The sequence below is a fragment of the Nerophis lumbriciformis genome, linkage group LG22 (genome assembly GCF_033978685.3).
Source record: "Nerophis lumbriciformis linkage group LG22, RoL_Nlum_v2.1, whole genome shotgun sequence".
In the NCBI taxonomy this organism is placed as follows: Eukaryota; Metazoa; Chordata; class Actinopteri; order Syngnathiformes; family Syngnathidae; genus Nerophis; species Nerophis lumbriciformis.
The window spans coordinates 8,864,665-8,886,269 of NC_084569.2; the positions used below are offsets into that span (position 1 = coordinate 8,864,665).

At 36.9% G+C, this 21,605-nt stretch overlaps 1 protein-coding gene across 1 annotated transcript in view; it reads left to right on the forward strand.

Annotated features, from left to right (window-relative positions):
• cacng4b (calcium channel, voltage-dependent, gamma subunit 4b) overlaps positions 1–21,371 on the forward strand; it is a 76,726-nt gene extending 55,355 nt beyond the window's left edge. The window contains exons 3-4 of the mRNA XM_061973453.2: positions 12,344–12,484; positions 20,342–21,371. Of these exons, the coding sequence (XP_061829437.1) occupies positions 12,344–12,484; positions 20,342–20,868 (668 nt within the window). The 3' untranslated portion in view covers positions 20,869–21,371. The remainder of the gene's footprint in view (positions 1–12,343; positions 12,485–20,341) is intronic.
• Positions 21,372–21,605: the final 234 nt, after the last annotated feature.

The window sequence follows — 21,605 nt, forward strand, 5'->3', positions numbered from 1 at the left end:
GGTGCGAGTCACAAATGTATATATTTGTGTAATTGTGGTCCACACATTAGCCTGCTACCCATCCGCGCGAAAGTTTGTTCCGCTTAGCCCCGCCCCCATTAGTTACTGTTGTTATGTCTGTCAAACTTTCGCTCCTACCGAGAAATTTAAAGCCTACAGTAAAAATAAGTACCGGTAATTTCCATTTATTTATATAGCGGATTTCATAGACAGAATCACAAAGTGATTTACAGTGTGTATAGAAAATGAAAGCATAGTAAAAAAAATCTAAGAATATAATAATTAAAAAAAAATTTTTAAAGTGAAATTTCCTCCCGTTCCTCGCGCCCCACCTGTCATGTCTCTATTCCCCACCAGTGGGGCGCGCCCCACACTTTGAGAAACGCTGCATTAGATTGTTTATTTTTTCACTACACCGGATGACGCTGGTGCAGAATGATTGTGTTTCAGTAAAGTGAAGCATAAAAAAAACACAGTTCTGTATTAGAAAAATAACATCTAAAATTATCACATTTTAAATATAAACAACGTGAAATAATGTAGATTAAAAAAAAAGGTAAACAGAGCTCTACGAAATGTAACTGTAAATAAACGTGCATAATAACATTTTATAGTATGTCTGCTTAGACCAGGGGTCGGCAACCCAAAATGTTGAAAGAGCCATATTGGACCAAAAATACAAAAAACAAATCTGTCTGGAGCCGCAAAAAATTAAAAGCCATATTCAGAGGTGGGTAGTAACGCGCTACATTTACTCCGTTACATCTACTTGAGTAACTTTTGGGATAAATTGTACTTCTAAGAGTAGTTTTAATGCAACATACTTTTACTTTTACTTGAGTATATTTATAGAGAAGAAACGCTACTTTTACTCCGCTACTCGCTACTAATTTTTATTGATCTGTTAATGCACGCTTTGTTTGTTTTGGTCTGTCAGACAGACCTTCATAGTGCCTGCGTTTCAACAAATATTGTCACTGGTGACGTTCACTCCGTTCCACCAATCAGATGCAGTCACTGGTGACGTTGGACCAATCAAACAGAGCCAGGCGGTCACATGACCTGACTTAAACAAGTTGAAAAACTTATTGGGGTGTTACCATTTAGTGGTCAATTGTACGGAATATGTACTGTACTGTGCAATCTAATAATACAAGTTCCAATCAATCAAACAAAAGTGTGAAGGAAAAAAGACCATTTTTTATTTCAACCGTACACCCCGTCAAAAGCCTAAAGACTGACTGCACAGTTCCTGTCTTCATAATAAAAGTGCCGCTCCATCGCGCCTGCGCTTTCAAAATAAGAGTCTCCGAAAGCCTGCGCAAACAAGCTAGCAAGCTACGGAGTTTGCCGCCAATGTATTTCTTGTAAAGTGTATAAAAACGAATATGGAAGCTGGACATATAAGAAGCCAAAAACCAACCACTTTCATGTGGTATTAGACAGAAAGGAGGAACTTTTTTTCTCCTCCATTTGAAAACGTGGACGTTTGTCATCACTACTGTCTGATTACAATCAATGCAAGTCATCAGAATCAGGTAATACACCAACTTATATTCTTGTCTTCATGAAATATAAGCTTGGTTAAACATGCATGTATATTCATTAAAACACTATTAACATGTAAACAAAAACGGCAAAAAAAAATATATAAATTATATACTGTATATATCTATGTATATATATATATATATATATATATATATATATATATATATATATATATATATATATATATATATATATATATGATATGTGTGTGTATGTTACTCATCAGTTACTCAGTACTTGAGTAGTTTTTTTACAACATACTTTTTACTTTTACTCAAGTAAATATTTGGGTGACTACTCCTTACTTTTACTTGAGTAATAAATCTCTAAAGTAACAGTACTCTTACTTGAGTACAATTTCTGGCTACTCTACCCACCTCTGGCCATATTACATACAGATAGTGTGTCATGAGATATAAATTGAATTAAGAGGACTTAAAGGAAACGAAATGAGCTCAAATATAGCTACAAATGAGGCATTATGATGCAATATGTACATATAGCTAGCCTAAATAGCATGTTAGCATCGATTAGCTGGCAGTCATGCAGTGACCAAATATGTCCGATTAGCACTCCACACAAGTCAATAACATCAACAAAACTCACCTTTGTGGGTTCATGCACAACGTTAAGTTTGGTGGACAAAATGAGACAGAAAAAGAAGTGGCATAAAACACGTCCTAGAAAGTCGGAGAAAGTTATACATGTAAACAAACTAAGGTGAGTTCAAGGACCGCCAAAATTAGTAGGACAAAACGGTGCTCACCAAATACTCGAATCAGTGAAGCATGTTTCATATAAACAGTGTGATTTATAACAATTAGGGAGGTTTGTGTCATGTTTGTCCTCCTACAGAAAACATATTAAAACAAAAAATATATATTTTTCCCCCTCATCTTTTTCCATTTTTCATACATTTTTGAAAAAATTCCAGAGAGCCACTAGGGCGGCGCTAAAGAGCCGCATGCGGCTCTAGAGCCGCGGGTTGCCGACCCCTGGCTTAGACCAATATAATACAACTTTCCTCCAGAAGGTCTTATCTTTGTCCATGTGGTGTCAGATGAAACAAACATTCAATCCAATCCAATCCACTTTATTTATACAGCACATTTAAACAACAAAATGTTTCCAAAGTGCTGCACAACAATATTAAACACAATTAAAAACAACATAAAATAAATATGATTAAAAACAATTTGAGAACATTGAGCTGTTTGGCCACAATACCCATGTCAGGTTCAAACACTGACGACATCTATTAAACAAGACAAGAAGCAAAGAATTAAACAGAGACAGGATTCGATTTGGCTCGATTTAGGAGAAACGTGTCGACCTGTAACTTCTTACAGTGTCACCTACGCTCTGCTCTGACTTTCCCTGTTTACATAACAACAGCTGTTTCTAAAGGAATGGGGGCGTATGTAAACAAACATTGCTTTTGGTCACATTAACACAAAAGAAAAAGATGCCTCGGGCTTGGGCTAGTCCTGGATTGAGCTTGGGCAAGTCTTGGATCACAATAGATAACCCCCCCCCCTCCTCCTGTCACCTCCCATCGTACACAATGGAATTTTACAAGCCTTTGGCTTGGTGCAACAAAGACAGCCTCTTGTCTGTTCATTGGGAACTCAGAACGGAAAGTTTTTTGATCATTTACATATAATTTTTCTGAAAACAAAGCAATATGTTTTGGTCACATTAACACAAAATAAAAAGATGCCTCGGGCTTGGGCTAGTCCTGGATTGAGGTTGGGCAAGTCTTGGATCACAAAAGATAACCCCCCCTCTCGTCACCTCCCATCGTACACAATGGAATTTTCCAAGCCTTTGGCTTGGTGCAACAAAGACAGCCTCTTGTCTGTTCATTGGGAACTCAGAACGGAAAGTTTTTGATCATTTACATACAATTTTTCTGACAAGCCAGCAATATGTTTGGAGGACCTACCGCCAAGCATGGTGGTGGTAGTATTATGCTCTGGGCCTGTTTTGCTGCAAATGGAACTTGTGCTTTACAGAGAGTAAATGGGACAATGAAAAATTCTTCAGGACAACCTAAAATCATCAGCCCGGAGGTTGGGTTTTGGGCGTAGTTGGGTGTTTCATTAGGACAATGACCCCAAACACACATCAAAAGTGGCAAAGGAATGGAAAGAATTAAACAGAGACAGGATTCGATTTGGCTCAATTTAGGAGAAACGTGTCGACCTGTAACCTCGGGTCACCCACGCTCTGGCGAAAGATTGTACGCCACCACCTTTTTATTTGGACTTTCCCTGTTTACATAATAACAGCTGTTTCTAAAGGAATGGGGGGGTATGTAAACAAACATTGTTTTTGGTCACATTAACACAAAAGAAAAAGATACCTCGGGCTTGGGCTAGTCCTGGATTGAGCTTGGGCAAGTCTTGGATCACAATAGATAACCCCCTCCTCCCGTCACCTCCCATCGTACACAATGGAATTTTCCAAGCCTTTGGCTTGGTGCAACAAAGACAGCCTCTTGTCTGTTCATTGGGAACTCAGAACGGAAAGTTTTTTGATCACTTACATACAATTTTTCTGACAACCAGCAATATAAAAATAATATAATATATGTAGTATTATGCTCTGGGCCTGTTTTGCTGCAAATGGAACTGGTGCTTTACAGAGAGTAAACGGGACAATGAAAAATTCTTCAGGACAAGCTAAAATCATCAGCCCGGAGGTTGGGTTTTGGCCGCAGTTGGGTGTTCCAATAGGACAATGACCCCAAACACACATCAAAAGTGGCAAAGGAATGGAAAGAATTAAACAGAGACAGGATTCTATTTGGCTCAATTGAGGAGAAACGTGTCGACCTGTAACCTCTTACAGTGTCACCCACGCTCTGGCAAAAGATTGTACGCCACCACCTTTTTATTTGGACTTTCCCTGTTTACATAATAACAGCTGTTTCTAAAGGAATGGGGGGGTATGTAAACAAACATTGTTTTTGGTCACATTAACACAAAAGAAAAAGATGCCTCGGGCTTGGGCTAGTCCTGGATCACAATAGATAACCCCCCCCTCCCGTCACCTCCCATCGTACACAATGGAATTTTCCAAGCCTTTGGCTTGGTGCAACAAAGACAGCCTCTTGTCTGTTCATTGGGAACTCAGAACGGAAAGTTTTTTGATCATTTACATACAATTTTTCTGACAACCCAGCAATATAAAAATAATATAATATATGTAGTATTATGCTCTGGGCCTGTTTTGCTGCCAATGGAACTGGTGCTTTACAGAGAGTAAATGGGACAATGAAAAATTCTTCAGGACAACCTAAAATCATTAGCCCGGAGGTTGGGTCCTGGGCGCAGTTGGGTGTTCCAACTGGACAATGACCCCAAACACATCAAAAGTGGCAAAGGAATGGAAAGAATTAAACAGAGACATGATTCGATTTGGCTCAATTTAGGAGAAACGTGTCGACCTGTAACCTCGTGTCACCCACGCTCTGGCAAAAGATTGTACGCCACCACCTTTTTATTTGGACTTTCTCTGTTTCCATAATAACAGCTGTTTCTAAAGGAATGGAGGGTATGTAAACAAACATTGTTTTTGGTCACATTAACACAAAAGAAAGAGATGCCTCGGGCTTGGGCTAGTCCTGGATTGAGCTTGGGCAAGTCTTGGATCACAATAGATAACCCCCCCCCTCCCGTCACCTCCCATCGTACACAATGGAATTTTCCAAGCCTTTGGCTTGGTGCAACAAAGACAGCCTCTTGTCTGTTCATTGGGAACTCAGAACGGAAAGTTTTTTGATCATTTACATATAATTTTTCTGAAAACAAAGCAATATGTTTGGAGGACCTACCGCCAAGCATGGTGGTGGTAGTATTATGCTCTGGGCCTGTTTTGCTGCCAATGGAACTGGTGCTTTACAGAGAGTAAATGGGACAATGAAAAATTCTTCAGGACAAGCTAAAATCATCAGCCCAGAGGTTGGGTTTTGGGCTCAGTTGGGTGTTCCATTAGGACAATGACCCCAAACACACATCAAAAGTGGCAAAGGAATGGAAAGAATTAAACAGAGACAGGATTCGATTTGGCTCAATTGAGGAGAAACGTGTCGACCTGTAACCTCTTACAGTGTCAACCACGCTCTGGCGAAAGATTGTACGCCACCACCTTTTTATTTGGACTTTCCCTGTTTACATAATAACAGCTGTTTCTAAAGGAATGGGTGGTATGTAAACAAACATTGTTTTTGATCACATTAACACAAAAGAAAAAGATGCCTCGGGCTTGGGCTAGTCCTGGATTGAGCTTGGGCAAGTCTTGGATCACAATAGATAACCCCCCCCTCCCGTCACCTCCCATCGTACACAATGGAATTTTCCAAGCCTTTGGCTTGGTGCAACAAAGACAGCCTCTTGTCTGTTCATTGGGAACTCAGAACGGAAAGTTTTTTGATCATTTACATATAATTTTTCTGAAAACAAAGCAATATGTTTGGAGGACCTACCGCCAAGCATGGTGGTGGTAGTATTATGCTCTGGGCCTGTTTTGCTGCCAATGGAACTGGTGCTTTACAGAGAGTAAATGGGACAATGAAAAATTCTTCAGGACAACCTAAAATCATCAGCCCGGATGTTGGGTTTTGGGCGCAGTTGGGTGTTCCAATAGGACAATGACCCCAAACACACATCAAAAGTGGCAAAGGAATGGAAAGAATTAAACAGAGACAGGATTCGATTTGGCTCAATTTAGGAGAAACATGTCGACCTGTAACCTCGTGTCACCCACGCTCTGGCGAAAGATTGTACGCCACCACCTTTTTATTTGGACTTTCCCTGTTTACATAATAACAGCTGTTTCTAAAGGAATGGGGCGGTATGTAAACAAACATTGTTTTTGGTCACATTAACACAAAAGAAAAAGATGCCTCGGGCTTGGGCTAGTCCTGGATCACAATAGATAACCCCCCCTCCCGTCACCTCCCATCGTACACAATGGAATTTTCCAAGCCTTTGGCTTGGTGCAACAAAGACAGCCTCTTGTCTGTTCATTGGGAACTCAGAACGGAAAGTTTTTTGATCATTTACATACAATTTTTCTGACAACACAGCAATATAAAAATAATATAATATATGTAGTATTATGCTCTGGGCCTGTTTTGCTGCAAATGGAACTGGTGCTTTACAGAAAGTAAATGGGACAATGAAAAATTCTTCAGGACAAGCTAAAATCATCAGCCCGGAGGTTGGGTCTTGGGCGCAGTTGGGTGTTCCAATAGGACAATGACCCCAAACACACGTCAAAAGTGGTAAAGGAATGGCTAAATCAGGCTGGAATTAAGGTTTTAGAATGGCATTCCCAAAGTCCTGTGTGGACAATGCTGAAGAAACAAGTTCATGTCAAAAAACCAACAAATTTAGCTGAACTGCACCAATTTTGTCAAGAGGAGTGGTCAAAAATTCAAGCAGAAGCTTGTGGATGGCTACCAAAAGCGCCTTATTGCAGTGAAACTTGCCAAGGGACATGTAAGCAAATATTAACATTGCTGTATGTATACTTTTGACCCAACATTTTCAGTAGACCCATAATAAATTCATAAAAGAACCAAATATCATGAATGTTTTTTTGTGACTAACAAGTACGTGCTCCAATCACTCTATCACAAAAAAATAAGAGTTGTATAAACTATTGTAAACTCAAGACAGCCATGACATTATGTTCTTTACAAGTGTATGTAAACTTTTGACTTGATTTAAAAAGATAATATAAAGGAATATTAGGAATATGCATGAAATAAAACGGAAAACCTGTCATGACCTGGAGGTCTTGACATGCCTTTGTTGTTGTTGTTCTCCTAGATTTTGTGTTTAATTCCGTTCCTAGCACTCCTTGCTTTCCTTTGTTTACGTTTCTTGTTGCTAGGGCGCCAAGCACCACACTCATGTTATAATCACTCCACGTTATATACCTTTGATTTTTCTGTTACCTTCGGGTCGCATGTCTGCGATGGTTGTGTTCTCCGGGGGAAATGAAGGATGGGCAGGGAGCAGGGTGCAGGTAAACTAAGATCCTTAGCATGGCATAACGAGGCATAACTTAGGGCGTAGCATGAAGCTAAATAAAACAGTCGCATTGCGCGAATCCCAAGAAAGGGTTACCGTAGAAAAAGGAACGTAAACTTAACATTGATCCAGCGACTTAGGCCGGGTGACAACAGAATATTAAGTGATTAATGGCAGCAGCAGGTGGGGACACAAATCAATAAACAAGAGTCTGGTGTGTATACTTAATGCCCTAGCAACAAGAAATGTAAACAAAGGAAAGCAAGGAGTGATAGGAACAGAACTGAACACAAAACCTAGGTGAACAACAACTAAAGTATGATAAGACATGACCTGAAGCACAGGTGTAGAAAAATCCAAGCTACATAAAATGCATCGACAAAAAATTATTTTGTATTGATTTAAATGGAGTTGGTCTTAATATCTGTGAGGGTTTCCCTCTTTTGGGTTGTCCTGACCGTGATACCACTTCTCGGAAGCCCGGTTGAACAATCTTTTATTTTGTATGCACACGCCAGGACAGCACTCTGCTCCACAACTTTATCAGTATGTTCAAGTCCAGCGCGCATTTGCTCAAAACTCCCAGCCACAATGTCTCGGCCCGGCTGCTTCTAATAAGCATGACAGGTGACTGGATGATCTGCCCCAGCTGGGTAATCCAATCACCTGCCAGCTGTGCTTCGAGGCCGGTCCTTACACACCCTGCTCCGCGGCAGGCCCGCAGACCACGCACCCCTCCACAATATCTTTATTTTATTTTATAAGCGATATAATAAAATGAAGAATGAAAGGTAAAATAAGTAAAAAATGCATGGTATAACACACATTTTTTTATTTGACTTAATACAGATGGTTTTGAAAATCTGATGTACTGTGTAACAAAAATAAAATAGTTAAAAATAGAATTAATAAAATAAAAAAATATAAAAAAAGCCACGTAATGTTTTTTAAAGGGGGGTGTTCTCTTTTTTTTAAATTTATTCTAAAGCGCAAAAAAATGCTAGTAAGACATGGCTAACAATGTAGCTAATGGGAGTCATTTATACTCGGAAAACACTGCAAAGAAGACGATACGATATGCTTTTTTGCTCGCAACATAAAATAAGGTAAAATAAGTAAAAAATGCATGGTATAAGACGCATTTTTTTATTTGACTTAATACAGATGGTTTTGAAAATGTGATATACTGTGTAACAAAAATAAAATAGTTAAAAATAGAATTAATAAAATAAAATAAAAATAAAAAAGCCACGTAATGTTTTTTAAAGAGGGGTGTTCTCTTTTTTTTAATTTATTCTAAAACGCAAAAAAATGCTAGTAAGACATGGCTAACAATGTAGCTAATGGGAGTCATTTATACTCGGAAAACACTGCAAAGAAGACGATACGATATGCTTTTTTGCTCGCAACATAAAATAAGGTAAAATAAGTAAAAAATGCATGGTATAACACGCATATTTTTATTTGACTTAATACAGATGGTTTTGAAAATGTGATATACTGTGTAACAAAAATAAAATAGTTAAAAATAGAATTAATAAAATAAAAAATATTAAAAAAAGCCACGTAATGTTTTTTAAAGGGGGGTGTTCTCTTTTTTGTATTTATTCTAAAGCGCAAAAAAATGCTAGTAAGACATGGCTAACAATATAGCTAATGGGAGTCAAATTTATACTCGGAAAACACTGCAAAGAAGACGATACGATATGCTTTTTTGCTCGCAGCATTTTTTACCTGAGCATTATGATTATCATCTAACTGGGGAACACAAGTCTAGTGCTGAATGATATAAACATCCCGTCAGTTGAGAGCACACATTGTACAGTAAGTGATTGTTTTATTACGTCCGTAGTTTGTATTTTTTTGTACATCATGTGGCAGACTAAAGTTGGATCTGCTTAGCACACAGCTTCTGAAACTCGTAGGTCATACTCTGTATACTCAGGTTCAAAAGTATAAGGTTCTGGATCGTCATCTGTCCCAAAGTAGTTTCTCTTGGCTCTCATGAAGTCTGCCATGATTAGTCGAAGTTGTTGTTAGGGAAAAAGCGAGCGTTGTGATGCGTCTGTGATACCGTAATGCCTAAAATTGCGGAAATACGGTAAATACGTCATGTTGTTATGAATGTGGCTGTTACTACGTTACATACATACAGCATGTATATTAAACCATGATGGAGGTTTTGGGATTTTTTTGTACAGCGCTTTATACGTGAAATAAATCCAATCTTCATTACCTGCATTGTTAGCCACCTCTTGCTAGAGTTTATTCATGATTTACAATGCATGAAAAAGAGAAAAACATGTTTTCTTGCATCACATAAGAATTGAGAATGATAGGCAAAATTCCCCCCAAAATTGCAGTTCCTCTTTAATGAGGGTTTTGAATATGTAGAAAAATAAATAAATTAATTAATTAAAAAAATTAAATTAAATTTAAAAAATATATATAAATAGATTTAAAAAAAAAAAAAAAAAAAATATATATATATATATATATATATATATATATATATATATATATTTTTTTTTTTTTTTTTTTTTTTTTATTAATCAATTCAACAAAATAATACACAATAATACCATAATAATACAATTCCAATTCCCGAACCAAAAAAGGCCAATACCTTAAAGAAATACAAAATAAAAAGTAAAAGAGAGTGAGGTTATTTGTTTATTAATTATTTGAATGATGTAAGACTGAAAACGTCCTAATAATAAATCCAATCTTCATTACCTGCATTGTTAGCCACCTCTTGCTAGCATTTATTCATGATTTACAATGCATGAAAAAGAGAAAAACATGTTTTCTTGCATCACATAGGAATTGAGAATGATATGCAAAATTCCCCCAAAAATTGCAGTTCCTCTTTAATGATGGTTTTGAATATGTAGTATACTGTGTAACAAAAGTAATATAAAATAAATACATAAATAAATAAAATAAAGAAAGAAAGAAATATATTTAAATATATATATATATATATATATATATATATATATATATATATATATATATATATATATATGTATATATATATATATATATATATATATATATATATATATATATATATATATATATATATATATATATATATATATATATATATATTCAAAAAGACAAAAAATATATATTTAATAGTTTTTACTTTTTATTAATCATTCCAACAAAATTATACACAATAATACCATAATAATACAATTCCAATTCCAAAACCAAACCCGGCCAATACCTTAAAAAAATACAAAATAAAAAGTAAAAGAGAGTGAGGTTATTTGTTTATTAATTATTTGAACGATGTAAGAATGAAAACGTTACTCCTAATAATAAATCCAATCTTCATTACCTGCATTGTTAGCCACCTCTTGCTAGCATTTATTCCTGATTTACAATGCATGAAAAAGAGAAAAACATGTTTTCTTGCATCACATAAGAATTGTGAATGATAGGCGAAATTCCCCCCAAAATCTCAGTTCCTCTTTATTGATGGTTTTGAATATGTAGTATACTGTGTAACAAAATTTAAAACAATACAAATAATAATAATGATAATAATAATAATTTAAAAAATAAATAAATCTATATATATATAAAAATAGATACAAAAAAAACATTTTTTTGTTTGTTTATGTTTTTTTTTTTAATTAATCAAGCCAACAAAATAATACACAATAATACCATAATAATACGATTCCAATACCTTAAAAAAATACAAAATAAAAAGTAAAAGAGAGTGAGGTTACTTGTTCATTAATTATTTGAATGATGTAAGAATGAAAACGTTACTCCTACTAATAAATCCAAGCTTCATTACCTGCATTGTTAGCCACCTCTTGCTAGCACTTATTCATGATTTACAATGCATGAAAAAGAGAAAAACATGTTTTCTTGCGTCAAATGAGAATTGTAAATGATAGGCAAAATTCCCCCCAAAATTGCAGTTCCTCTTTAATGATGGTTTTGAGTATGTAGGACAAAAAAAAAAATATATATATATATATATATATATATTTAAAAAAAATATATATATGTATTTTTTCTTTTTTATTAATCAATTCAACAAAATAATACACAATAATACCATAACAATACAATTCCAATTCCTGAAAAAATACCTTAAAAAAATACAAAATAAAAAGTAAAAGAGAGTGAGGTTATTTGTTTATTAATTATTTGAATGATGTAAGACTGAAAATGTTACTCCTAATAATACATTCAATCTTCATTACCTACATTGTTAGCCACCTCTTGCTAGCATTTATTCATGATTTACAATGCACGAAAAGGAGAAAAACATGTTTTCTTGCGTCACATAAGAATTGTGAATGATAGGCAAAATTCCCCCCAAAAATTGCAGTTCCTCTTTAATGATGGTTTTGAATATGTAGTATACTGTGTAACAAAAAAAACAAAAACAAAAACAAAAAATATATATATATATACATATAAATAGATACAAAAAATATATATATTTTTTTAATTTTTATTTTATTTTTTCAAATTAATCAATCCAACAAAATAATACACAATAATACCATAATAATACAATTCCAATTCCAAAACCAAACCCGGCCAATACCTTAAAAAAATACAAAATAAAAAGTAAAAGAGAGTGAGGTTATTTATTATATTATCTGAATGATGTAAGGCTGAAAACGTTACTCCTAATAATGAAGGACGTTATTGAATGAATATTAATGAAGCAACATCCATTGAGTGAGTGAGTGCTCTCCTCTGTCTGACAGGTATAGTGCGAGCCTCCAGCGTGTTTCCCATCCTCAGCACCGTTCTGTTGATGCTGGGCGGCTTGTGCGTGGGAGTGGGCCGAGTCTACAGCAAGACCAACAACGTCCTCCTCAGCGCGGGCATTCTCTTTGTTGCCGCAGGTGAGTGTGGTCGGCCATGCCGGAGGTAGCATGCGGGCAATGTGAGCGGTTTATTAATGAGGGCTTGGTCATGTGATCCACGAGATTGCAATCAAAAGCTTCACTCACCGTGTCGGAGAAGGTCAGGATCTCTATCCGTCTTCAGTGTTGGCGCTAGGAATGCTAAACAAAATCAAGTCCTAAAGATGGGGTCCCACAGTACATTTTTGGGGTCCCACTTTTTTGTATGCGTTTTGAAAACAAATGATAAATGTATGCTCTTTTATCTCACATTCTATATTGTGTTTTGGAAAAAGGTTGTAGGTTTTTTTTTTACACTTTGTATTCATATTTTGCTGTTTGTTACATTTTCGTTGTTTTGCCTGATTGTAAAAGATGTGGTCTGAGAAGTAAAAGAGGAGCAACGTTCATATGTTGTTAATATTCAGTGTTTTATTGTTCATAGTTAATATTGTAAGTATTATACATTTTGGGTGTTTCATTCAGTAAAAAACTGTTAAAATTCCATTCCGTTTTTTTGAGGTCACTGTTGGCGCTGGGAATTTTCCAAATGGGGTCCGCGGGGACCCCATCAAGTCATAAAAATGGGGTCCCACAGTAAATTTTTGGGGTCCCACTTTTTTGTAACCGTTTTGAAAACAAATGATACATTTCATGGGCAATCTGGTAAAACTGTTTGTTACATTTTCGTTGTTTTGCTTGATTGTGAAAGATGTGGTCTGAGAAGTAAAAGAGGAGCAACGTTCATATGTTGTTAATATTCACTGTTTTATTGTTCATAGTTAATATTGTCAATCCCACTTTCTTTATTTTCATGTACATTTTGGGTGTTTCATTCAGTAAAAAACTGTAAAATTCCATTCCGTTTTTTTGAGGTCAGTGTTGGCACTAGGAATCTTCCAAATGGGGTCCCCGGGGACCCCATCATGTCATAAAAATGGGGTCTCACAGTACATTTTTGGGGTCCCACTTTTTTGTGACCGTTTTGAAAACAAATATACATTTCAAATGATACAGTTCATGGGAAATCTGGTAAAACTGTATGTTTGTTACATTTTTGTTGTTTTGCTTGATTGTAAAAGATGTGGTCTGAGAAGTAAAAGAGGAGCAACGTTCATATGTTGTTAATATTCAGTGTTTTATTGTTCATAGTTAATATTGTCAATCCCACTTTCTTTATTTTCATGTACATTTTGGGTGTTTCATTCAGTAAAAAACTGTTAAAATTCCATTCCATTTTTTTGAGGTCAGTGTTGGCACTAGGAATCTTCCAAATGGGGTCCCCGGGGACCCCATCATGTCATAAAAATGGGGTCTCACAGTACATTTTTGGGGTCCCACTTTTTTGTGACTATTTTGAAAACAAATGATACATTTCAAATGATAAATTTCATGGGAAATCTGGTAAAACTGTATGTTTGTTACATTTTTGTTGTGTTGCTTGATTGTAAAAGATGTGGTCTGAGAAGTAAAAGAGGAGCAACGTTCATATGTTGTTAATATTCACTGTTTTATTGTTCATAGTTAATATTGTCAATCCCACTTTCTTTATTTTCATGTACATTTTGGGTGTTTCATTCAGTAAAAAACTGTAAAATTCCATTCCGTTTTTTTGAGGTCAGTGTTGGCACTAGGAATCTTCCAAATGGGGTCCCCGGGGACCCCATCCTGTCATAAAAATGGGGTCTCACAGTACATTTTTGGGGTCCCACTTTTTTGTGACCGTTTTGAAAACAAATGATACATTTCAAATGATAAATGTCATGGGAAATCTGGTAAAACTGTATGTTTGTTACATTTTCGTTGTTTTGCTTGATTGTAAAAGATGTGGTCTGAGACGTAAAAGAGGAGCAACGTTCATATGTTGTTAATATTCACTGTTTTATTGTTCATAGTTAATATTGTAAATCCCACTGTCTTTATTTTCATGTACTTTTTGGGTGTTTCATTCAGTAGAAAACTGTAAAATTTCCATTCCGTTTTTTTTAGGTCAGTGTTGGTGCTAGGAATTTCCAAATGGGGTCCCGGTACCCCATCAAGTCCTTAAAATGGGGTCCCACAGTATATTTTTGGGGTCCAACTTTTTTGTAACCATTTTGAAAATAAATGATACATTTCATGGGCAATCTGGTAAAACTGTATGTTTGTTACATTTTCGTTGTTTTGGTTGATTGTAAAAGATGTGGTCTGAGAAGTAAAAGAGGAGCAACGTTCATATGTTGTTAATATTCAGTGTTTTATTGTTCATAGTTAATATTGTCAATCCCACTTTCTTTATTTTCATGTACATTTTGGGTGTTTCATTCAGTAAAAAACTGTAAAATTCCATTCCGTTTTTTTGAGGTCAGTGTTGGCACTAGGAATCTTCCAAATGGGGTCCCCGGGGACCCCATCCTGTCATAAAAATGGGGTCTCATAATACATTTTTGGGGTCCCACTTTTTTGTGACCATTTGAAAACAAATGATACATTTCAAATGATAAATGTCATGGGAAATCTGGTAAAACTGTATGTTTGTTACATTTTCGTTGTTTTGCTTGATTGTAAAAGATGTGGTCTGAGAAGTAAAAGAGGAGCAACGTTCATATGTTGTTAATATTCAGTGTTTTATTGTTCATAGTTAATATTGTAAATCCCACTTTCTTTATTTTCATGTACATTTTGGGTGTTTCATTCAGTAAAAAACTGTTAAAATTCCATTCCGTTTTTTTGAGGTCAGTGTTGGCACTAGGAATCTTCCAAATGGGGTCCCCGGGGACCCCATCATGTCATAAAAATGGGGTTTCACAGTACATTTTTGGGGTCCCACTTTTTTGTGACCGTTTTGAAAACAAATGATACATTTCAAATGATAAATGTCATGGGAAATCTGGTAAAACTGTATGTTTGTTACATTTCCGTTGTGTTGCTTGATTGTAAAATATGTGGTCTGAGAAGTAAAAGAGGAGCAACGTTCATATGTTGTTAATATTCAGTGTTTTATTGTTCATAGTTAATATTGTCAATCCCACTTTCTTTATTTTCATGTACATTTTGGGTGTTTCATTCAGTAAAAAACTGTTAAAATTCCATTCCATTTTTTTGAGGTCAGTGTTGGCACTAGGAATCTTCTAAATGGGGTCCCCGGGGACCCCATCATGTCATAAAAATGGGGTCTCACAGTACATTTTTGGGGTCCCACTTTTTTGTGACTATTTTGAAAACAAATGATACATTTCAAATGATAAATTTCATGGGAAATCTGGTAAAACTGTATGTTTGTTACATTTTCGTTGTGTTACTTGATTGTAAAAGATGTGGTCTGGGCAGTAAAAGAGGAGCAACGTTCATATGTTGTTAATATTCAGTGTTTTATTGTTCATAGTTAATATTGTCAATCCCACTTTCTTTATTTTCATGTACATTTTGGGTGTTTCATTCAGTAAAAAACTGTAAAATTCCATTCCGTTTTTTTGAGGTCAGTGTTGGCACTAGGAATCTTCCAAATGGGGTCCCCGGGGACCCCATCATGTCATAAAAATGGGGTCTCACAGTACATTTTTGGGGTCCCACTTTTTTGTGACCGTTTTGAAAACAAATGATACATTTCAAATGATAAATGTCATGGGAAATCTGGTAAAACTGTATGTTTGTTACATTTTTGTTATGTTGCTTGATTGTAAAAGATGTGGTCTGAGAAGTAAAAGAGGAGCAACGTTCATATGTTGTTAATATTCAGTGTTTTATTGTTCATAGTTAATATTGTAAATCCCACTTTCTTTATTTTCATGTACTTTTTGGGTGTTTCATTCAGTAAAAAACTGTTAAAATTCCATTCCATTTTTTTGAGGTCAGTGTTGGCACTAGGAATCTTCTAAATGGGGTCCCCGGGGACCCCATCATGTCATAAAAATGGGGTCTCACAGTACATTTTTGGGGTCCCACTTTTTTGTGACTATTTTGAAAACAAATGATACATTTCAAATGATACATTTCATGGGAAATCTGGTAAAACTGTATGTTTGTTACATTTTCGTTGTGTTACTTGATTGTAAAAGATGTGGTCTGGGCAGTAAAAGAGGAGCAACGTTCATATGTTGTTAATATTCAGTGTTTTATTGTTCATAGTTAATATTGTCAATCCCACTTTCTTTATTTTCATGTACATTTTGGGTGTTTCATTCAGTAAAAAACTGTTAAAATTCCATTCCGTTTTTTTGAGGTCAGTGTTGGCACTAGGAATCTTCCAAATGGGGTCCCCGGGGACCCCATCCTGTCATAAAAATGGGGTCTCACAGTACATTTTTGGGGTCCCACTTTTTTGTGACCGTTTTGAAAACAAATGATACATTTCAAATGATAAATGTCATGGGAAATCTGGTAAAACTGTATGTTTGTTACATTTTCGTTGTTTTGCTTGATTGTAAAAGATGTGGTCTGAGAAGTAAAAGAGGAGCAACGTTCATATGTTGTTAATATTCACTGTTTTATTGTTCATAGTTAATATTGTAAATCCCACTGTCTTTATTTTCATGTACTTTTTGGGTGTTTCATTCAGTAGAAAACTGTAAAATTTCCATTCCGTTTTTTTTAGGTCAGTGTTGGTGCTAGGAATTTCCAAATGGGGTCCCGGGACCCCATCAAGTCCTTAAAATGGGGTCCCACAGTATATTTTTGGGGTCCAACTTTTTTGTAACCATTTTGAAAATAAATGATACATTTCATGGGCAATCTGGTAAAACTGTATGTTTGTTACATTTTCGTTGTTTTGGTTGATTGTAAAAGATGTGGTCTGAGAAGTAAAAGAGGAGCAACGTTCATATGTTGTTAATATTCAGTGTTTTATTGTTCATAGTTAATATTGTCAATCCCATTTTCTTTATTTTCATGTACATTTTGGTTGTCCCATTCAGTAAAAAACTGTAAAATTCCATTCCGTTTTTTTTTTTATGATGGTCTGTCAAAACTTTTTTAGAACTCTATCAAATATTGTGACTTTTGGTATTAGTGTTCCTGGATAAAAAGGCACCCAAACAGATGCGGAAGCAGATTTTTACTACAAATGTCTGCATAAAAGTGATAATATATCATATTGTAGTTTTTTTTTACACTTTGTATTCATATTTTGCTGTTTGTTACATTTTCGTTGTTTTGCTTGATTGTAAAAGATGTGGTCTGAGAAGTAAAAGAGGAGCAACGTTCATATGTTGTTAATATTCAGTGTTTTATTGTTCATAGTTAATATTGTCAATCCCACTTTCTTTATTTTCATGTACATTTTGGGTGTTTCATTCAGTAAAAAACTGTTAAAATTCCATTCCGTTTTTTTGAGGTCAGTGTTGGCGCTAGGAATTTTCCAAATAGGGTACCGGGGACCACATCGTGTCATAAAAATGGGGTCCAACAGTACATTTTTGGGGTCCCACTTTTTCAAAAATGCATTTTTCCATCGATAACATGACATCATCGTGCTAAGTGCGTGCTCTTTCAGTCAATCAGTGCGCATATATACAGCCCGGCCCAATTTTTTTTAATTGTAATTTTGAAGAATTTATCTGAATGTGCATGAACTATTTCTGTTCAAAATAGTTAGAAATGTCACATGTTAAATGTTAAATATTAACTGTCAGTTTACTGTACTGTGCCAACTGTACTACTATATGAGTACGTGTTTTCTATTGTTTCATTGGAAATAAAACAGCAAAGTTCATTTGGCTGTCATCTGTTTTAATTATGAGACACAATTGTGTCAAAGTCATGATTTTTGTTTTCATGCTTAAAGTAAGAAATTATTACTTTAAAAAAGTAGTTTTATACTTGTGAGTGTTGATAACACAGCTTTGCAACACTTGATATTCTAGTTTCAAGCATGTTTTACTCAATATAGGTCATCAAATCTCAGCAACAAGCTGTAATATCTTACTGAGATCATTTAAGACCAAAACCCTTAAAACAAGTAAAACACTCTAAAATAAAATCTGCTTAGTGAGAAGAATTATCTTATCAGACAGAAAATAAGCAAATATCACCCTTATTTGACATATTTAATCTTACTTAGATTTCAGTTTTTGCAGTGTACCAACCTCATCACGTCCGTTGTGTCCTTGAGCAAGACACTTCACCCTTGCTCCTGATGGGTGGTGGTTAGGGCCTTGCATGGCAGCTCCCGCCATCAGTGAGTGAATGTGTGTGTGAATGTGGAAATAGTGTCAAAGCGCTTTGAGTACCTTCAAGGTAGAAAAGCGCTATAAAAGTACAAACCCTGTTTCCATATGAGTTGGGAAATTGTGTTAGATGTAAATATAAACAGAATACAATGATTTGCAAATCATTTTCAATCCATATTTAGTTGAATATGCTACAAAAACAACATATTTGATGATCAAACTGATAAACAATTTTTTTTTCTGCAAATAATCATTAACTTTAGAATTTGATGCCAGCAACATGTGACAAAGAAGTTGGGAAAGGTGGCAATAAATACTGATAAAGTTGAGGAATGCTCATCAAACACTTATTTGGAACATCCCACAGGTGAACAGGCAAATTGGGAACAGGTGGGTGCCATGATTGGGTATAAAAGTAGATTCCATGAAATGCTCAGTCATTCACAAACAAGGATGGGGCGAGGGTCACCACTTTGTCAACAAATGCGTGAGCAAATTGTTGAACAGTTTAAGAAAAACCTTTCTCAACCAGCTATTGCAAGGAATTTAGGGATTTCACCATCTACAGTCCATGATATCATCAAAGGGTTCAGAGAATCTGGAGAAATCACTGCACGTAAGCAGCTAAGCCCGTGACCTTCGATCCCTCAGGCTGTACTGCATCAACAAGCGACATCAGTGTGTAAAGGATATCACCACATGGGCTCAGGAACACTTCAGAAACCCACTGTCAGTAACTACAGTTGGTCGCTACATCTGTAAGTGCAAGTTAAAACTCTCCTATGCAAGGCGAAAACCGTTTATCAACAACACCCAGAAACGCCGTCGGCTTCGCTGGGCCTGAGCTCATCTAAGATGGACTGATACAAAGTGTAAAAGTGTTCTGTGGTCTGACGAGTCCACATTTCAAATTGTTTTTGGAAATTGTGGACGTCGTGTCCTCTGGACCAAAGAGGAAAAGAACCATACGGATTGTTGAAAAGCCAGCATGTGTGATGGTATGGGGGTGTATTAGTGCCCAAGACATGGGTAACTTACACATCTGTGAAGGCACCATTAATGCTGAAAGGTACATACAGGTTTTGGAGCAACATATGTTGCCATCCAAGCAACGTTACCATGGACGCCCCTGCTTATTTCAGCAAGACAATGCCAAACCACGTGTTACATCAACGTGGCTTCATAGTAAAAGAGTGCGGGTACTAGACTGGCCTGCCTGTAGTCCAGACCTGTCTCCCATTGAAAATGTGTGGCGCGTTATGAAGCCTAAAATACCACAACGGAGACCCCCGGACTGTTGAACAACTTAAACTGTACATCAAGCAAGAATAGGAAAGAATTCCACCTGAGAAAATTAAAAATTGTGTCTCCTCAGTTCCCAAACGTTTACTGAGTGTTGTTAAAAGGAAAGGCCATGTAACACAGTGGTGAACGTGCCCTTTCCCAACTACTTTGGCACGTGTTGCAGCCATGAAATTCTAAGTTAATTATTATTTGCAAAAAAAAAAAAAAGTTTATGAGTTTGAACATCAAATATGTTGTCTTTGTAGCATATTCAACTGAATATGGGTTGAAAAGGATTTGCAAATCATTGTATTCCGTTTATATTTACATCTAACACAATTTCCCAACTCATATGGAAACGGGGTTTGTATAACCCATTTATCATTTACAATCGTTCTTGACAAAGTTCTTGTCTGTCATCCATCAGGTCTGAGCAACATCATCGGCATCATCGTGTACATCTCCAGCAATGCGGGAGACCCCAACGACAAGCGGGACGACGACAGGAAGTACACCTACTCCTACGGCTGGTCCTTCTACTTCGGCGCCCTCTCCTTCATCGTGGCCGAAACGGTGGCCGTCCTCGCCATCAACATCTACATCGAGAAAAACAAGGAAGTCCGCTGGAGGGCGCGGCGCGACTTCATCCGCTCCCTCTCGTCCTCGTCGCCGTACTCCAGGATACCCAGCTTCCGCTACCGCCGGCGGACCTCGCACGCCAGCTCTCACTCCACGGAGGGGTCGCGGGAGAACTCGCCCGTGGCGGGCCTGAAGCGGGCGCCGTCCTCCGGCGGGGCCTTGGACGAGCTGTCCATGTACGCGCTGGCGAGGGACAGCGTGACGGAGAACGCGTACAGCCCCGAGCACGAGGCGGCCGCGGAATTCCTACAGGTGCACAACTGTTTCTCCAACGACCTGAAAGACGGGGTGAACCGCAGGACCACGCCGGTGTGAGCCGTACCATGAAGCCAGGTCTCCTTTTTTCCGGACGGCGAGATGAAACGGACTATCCTTTTTTTTTGTGTGTACCCGCTTGTAGAGATGGTGGATGCTGCTGAACAGTCGTGTGCGCCGTAGCCAACGTGAAGTCAGTGTTAGCTTCGTGGAACTGGCAACAGATGCTGTTTTATCACGCAGTACTCAGCAGTATTCCACCTGTAAATGACTTAATAAGGTGCTATGTTCTCCTGTCAAGTGCTCTATTTGTGTGTTGCTTAGAATTGTGGAGCTCACTCCAGAGTCCACGTTTCGATCAAGGGTATGACCAACTGCAGATGAGACATACCACCATACTTGCCAACCTTGAGACCTCCAAATTCGGGAGATTGGGGGGGCAGGGTTAAAGGGGGAGTATATTTATAGCTAGAATTCACTGAAATCCAAGTATTTCTTATATACAAACCCCGTTTCCATATGAGTTGGGAAATTGTGTTGGATGTAAATATAAACGGAATACAATGATTTGCAAATCCCTTTCAACCCATATTCAATTGAATGCACTACAAAGATGTTCAAACTCCATCCATCCATCCATCTTCTTCCGCTTATCCGAGGTCGGGTCGCGGGGGCAGCAGCCTAAGCAGGGAAGCCCAGACTTCCCTCTCCCCAGCCACTTCGTCCAGCTCTTCCTGTGGGACCCGAGGCATTCCCAGGCCAGCCGGGAGACATAGTCTTCCCAACGTGTCCTGGGT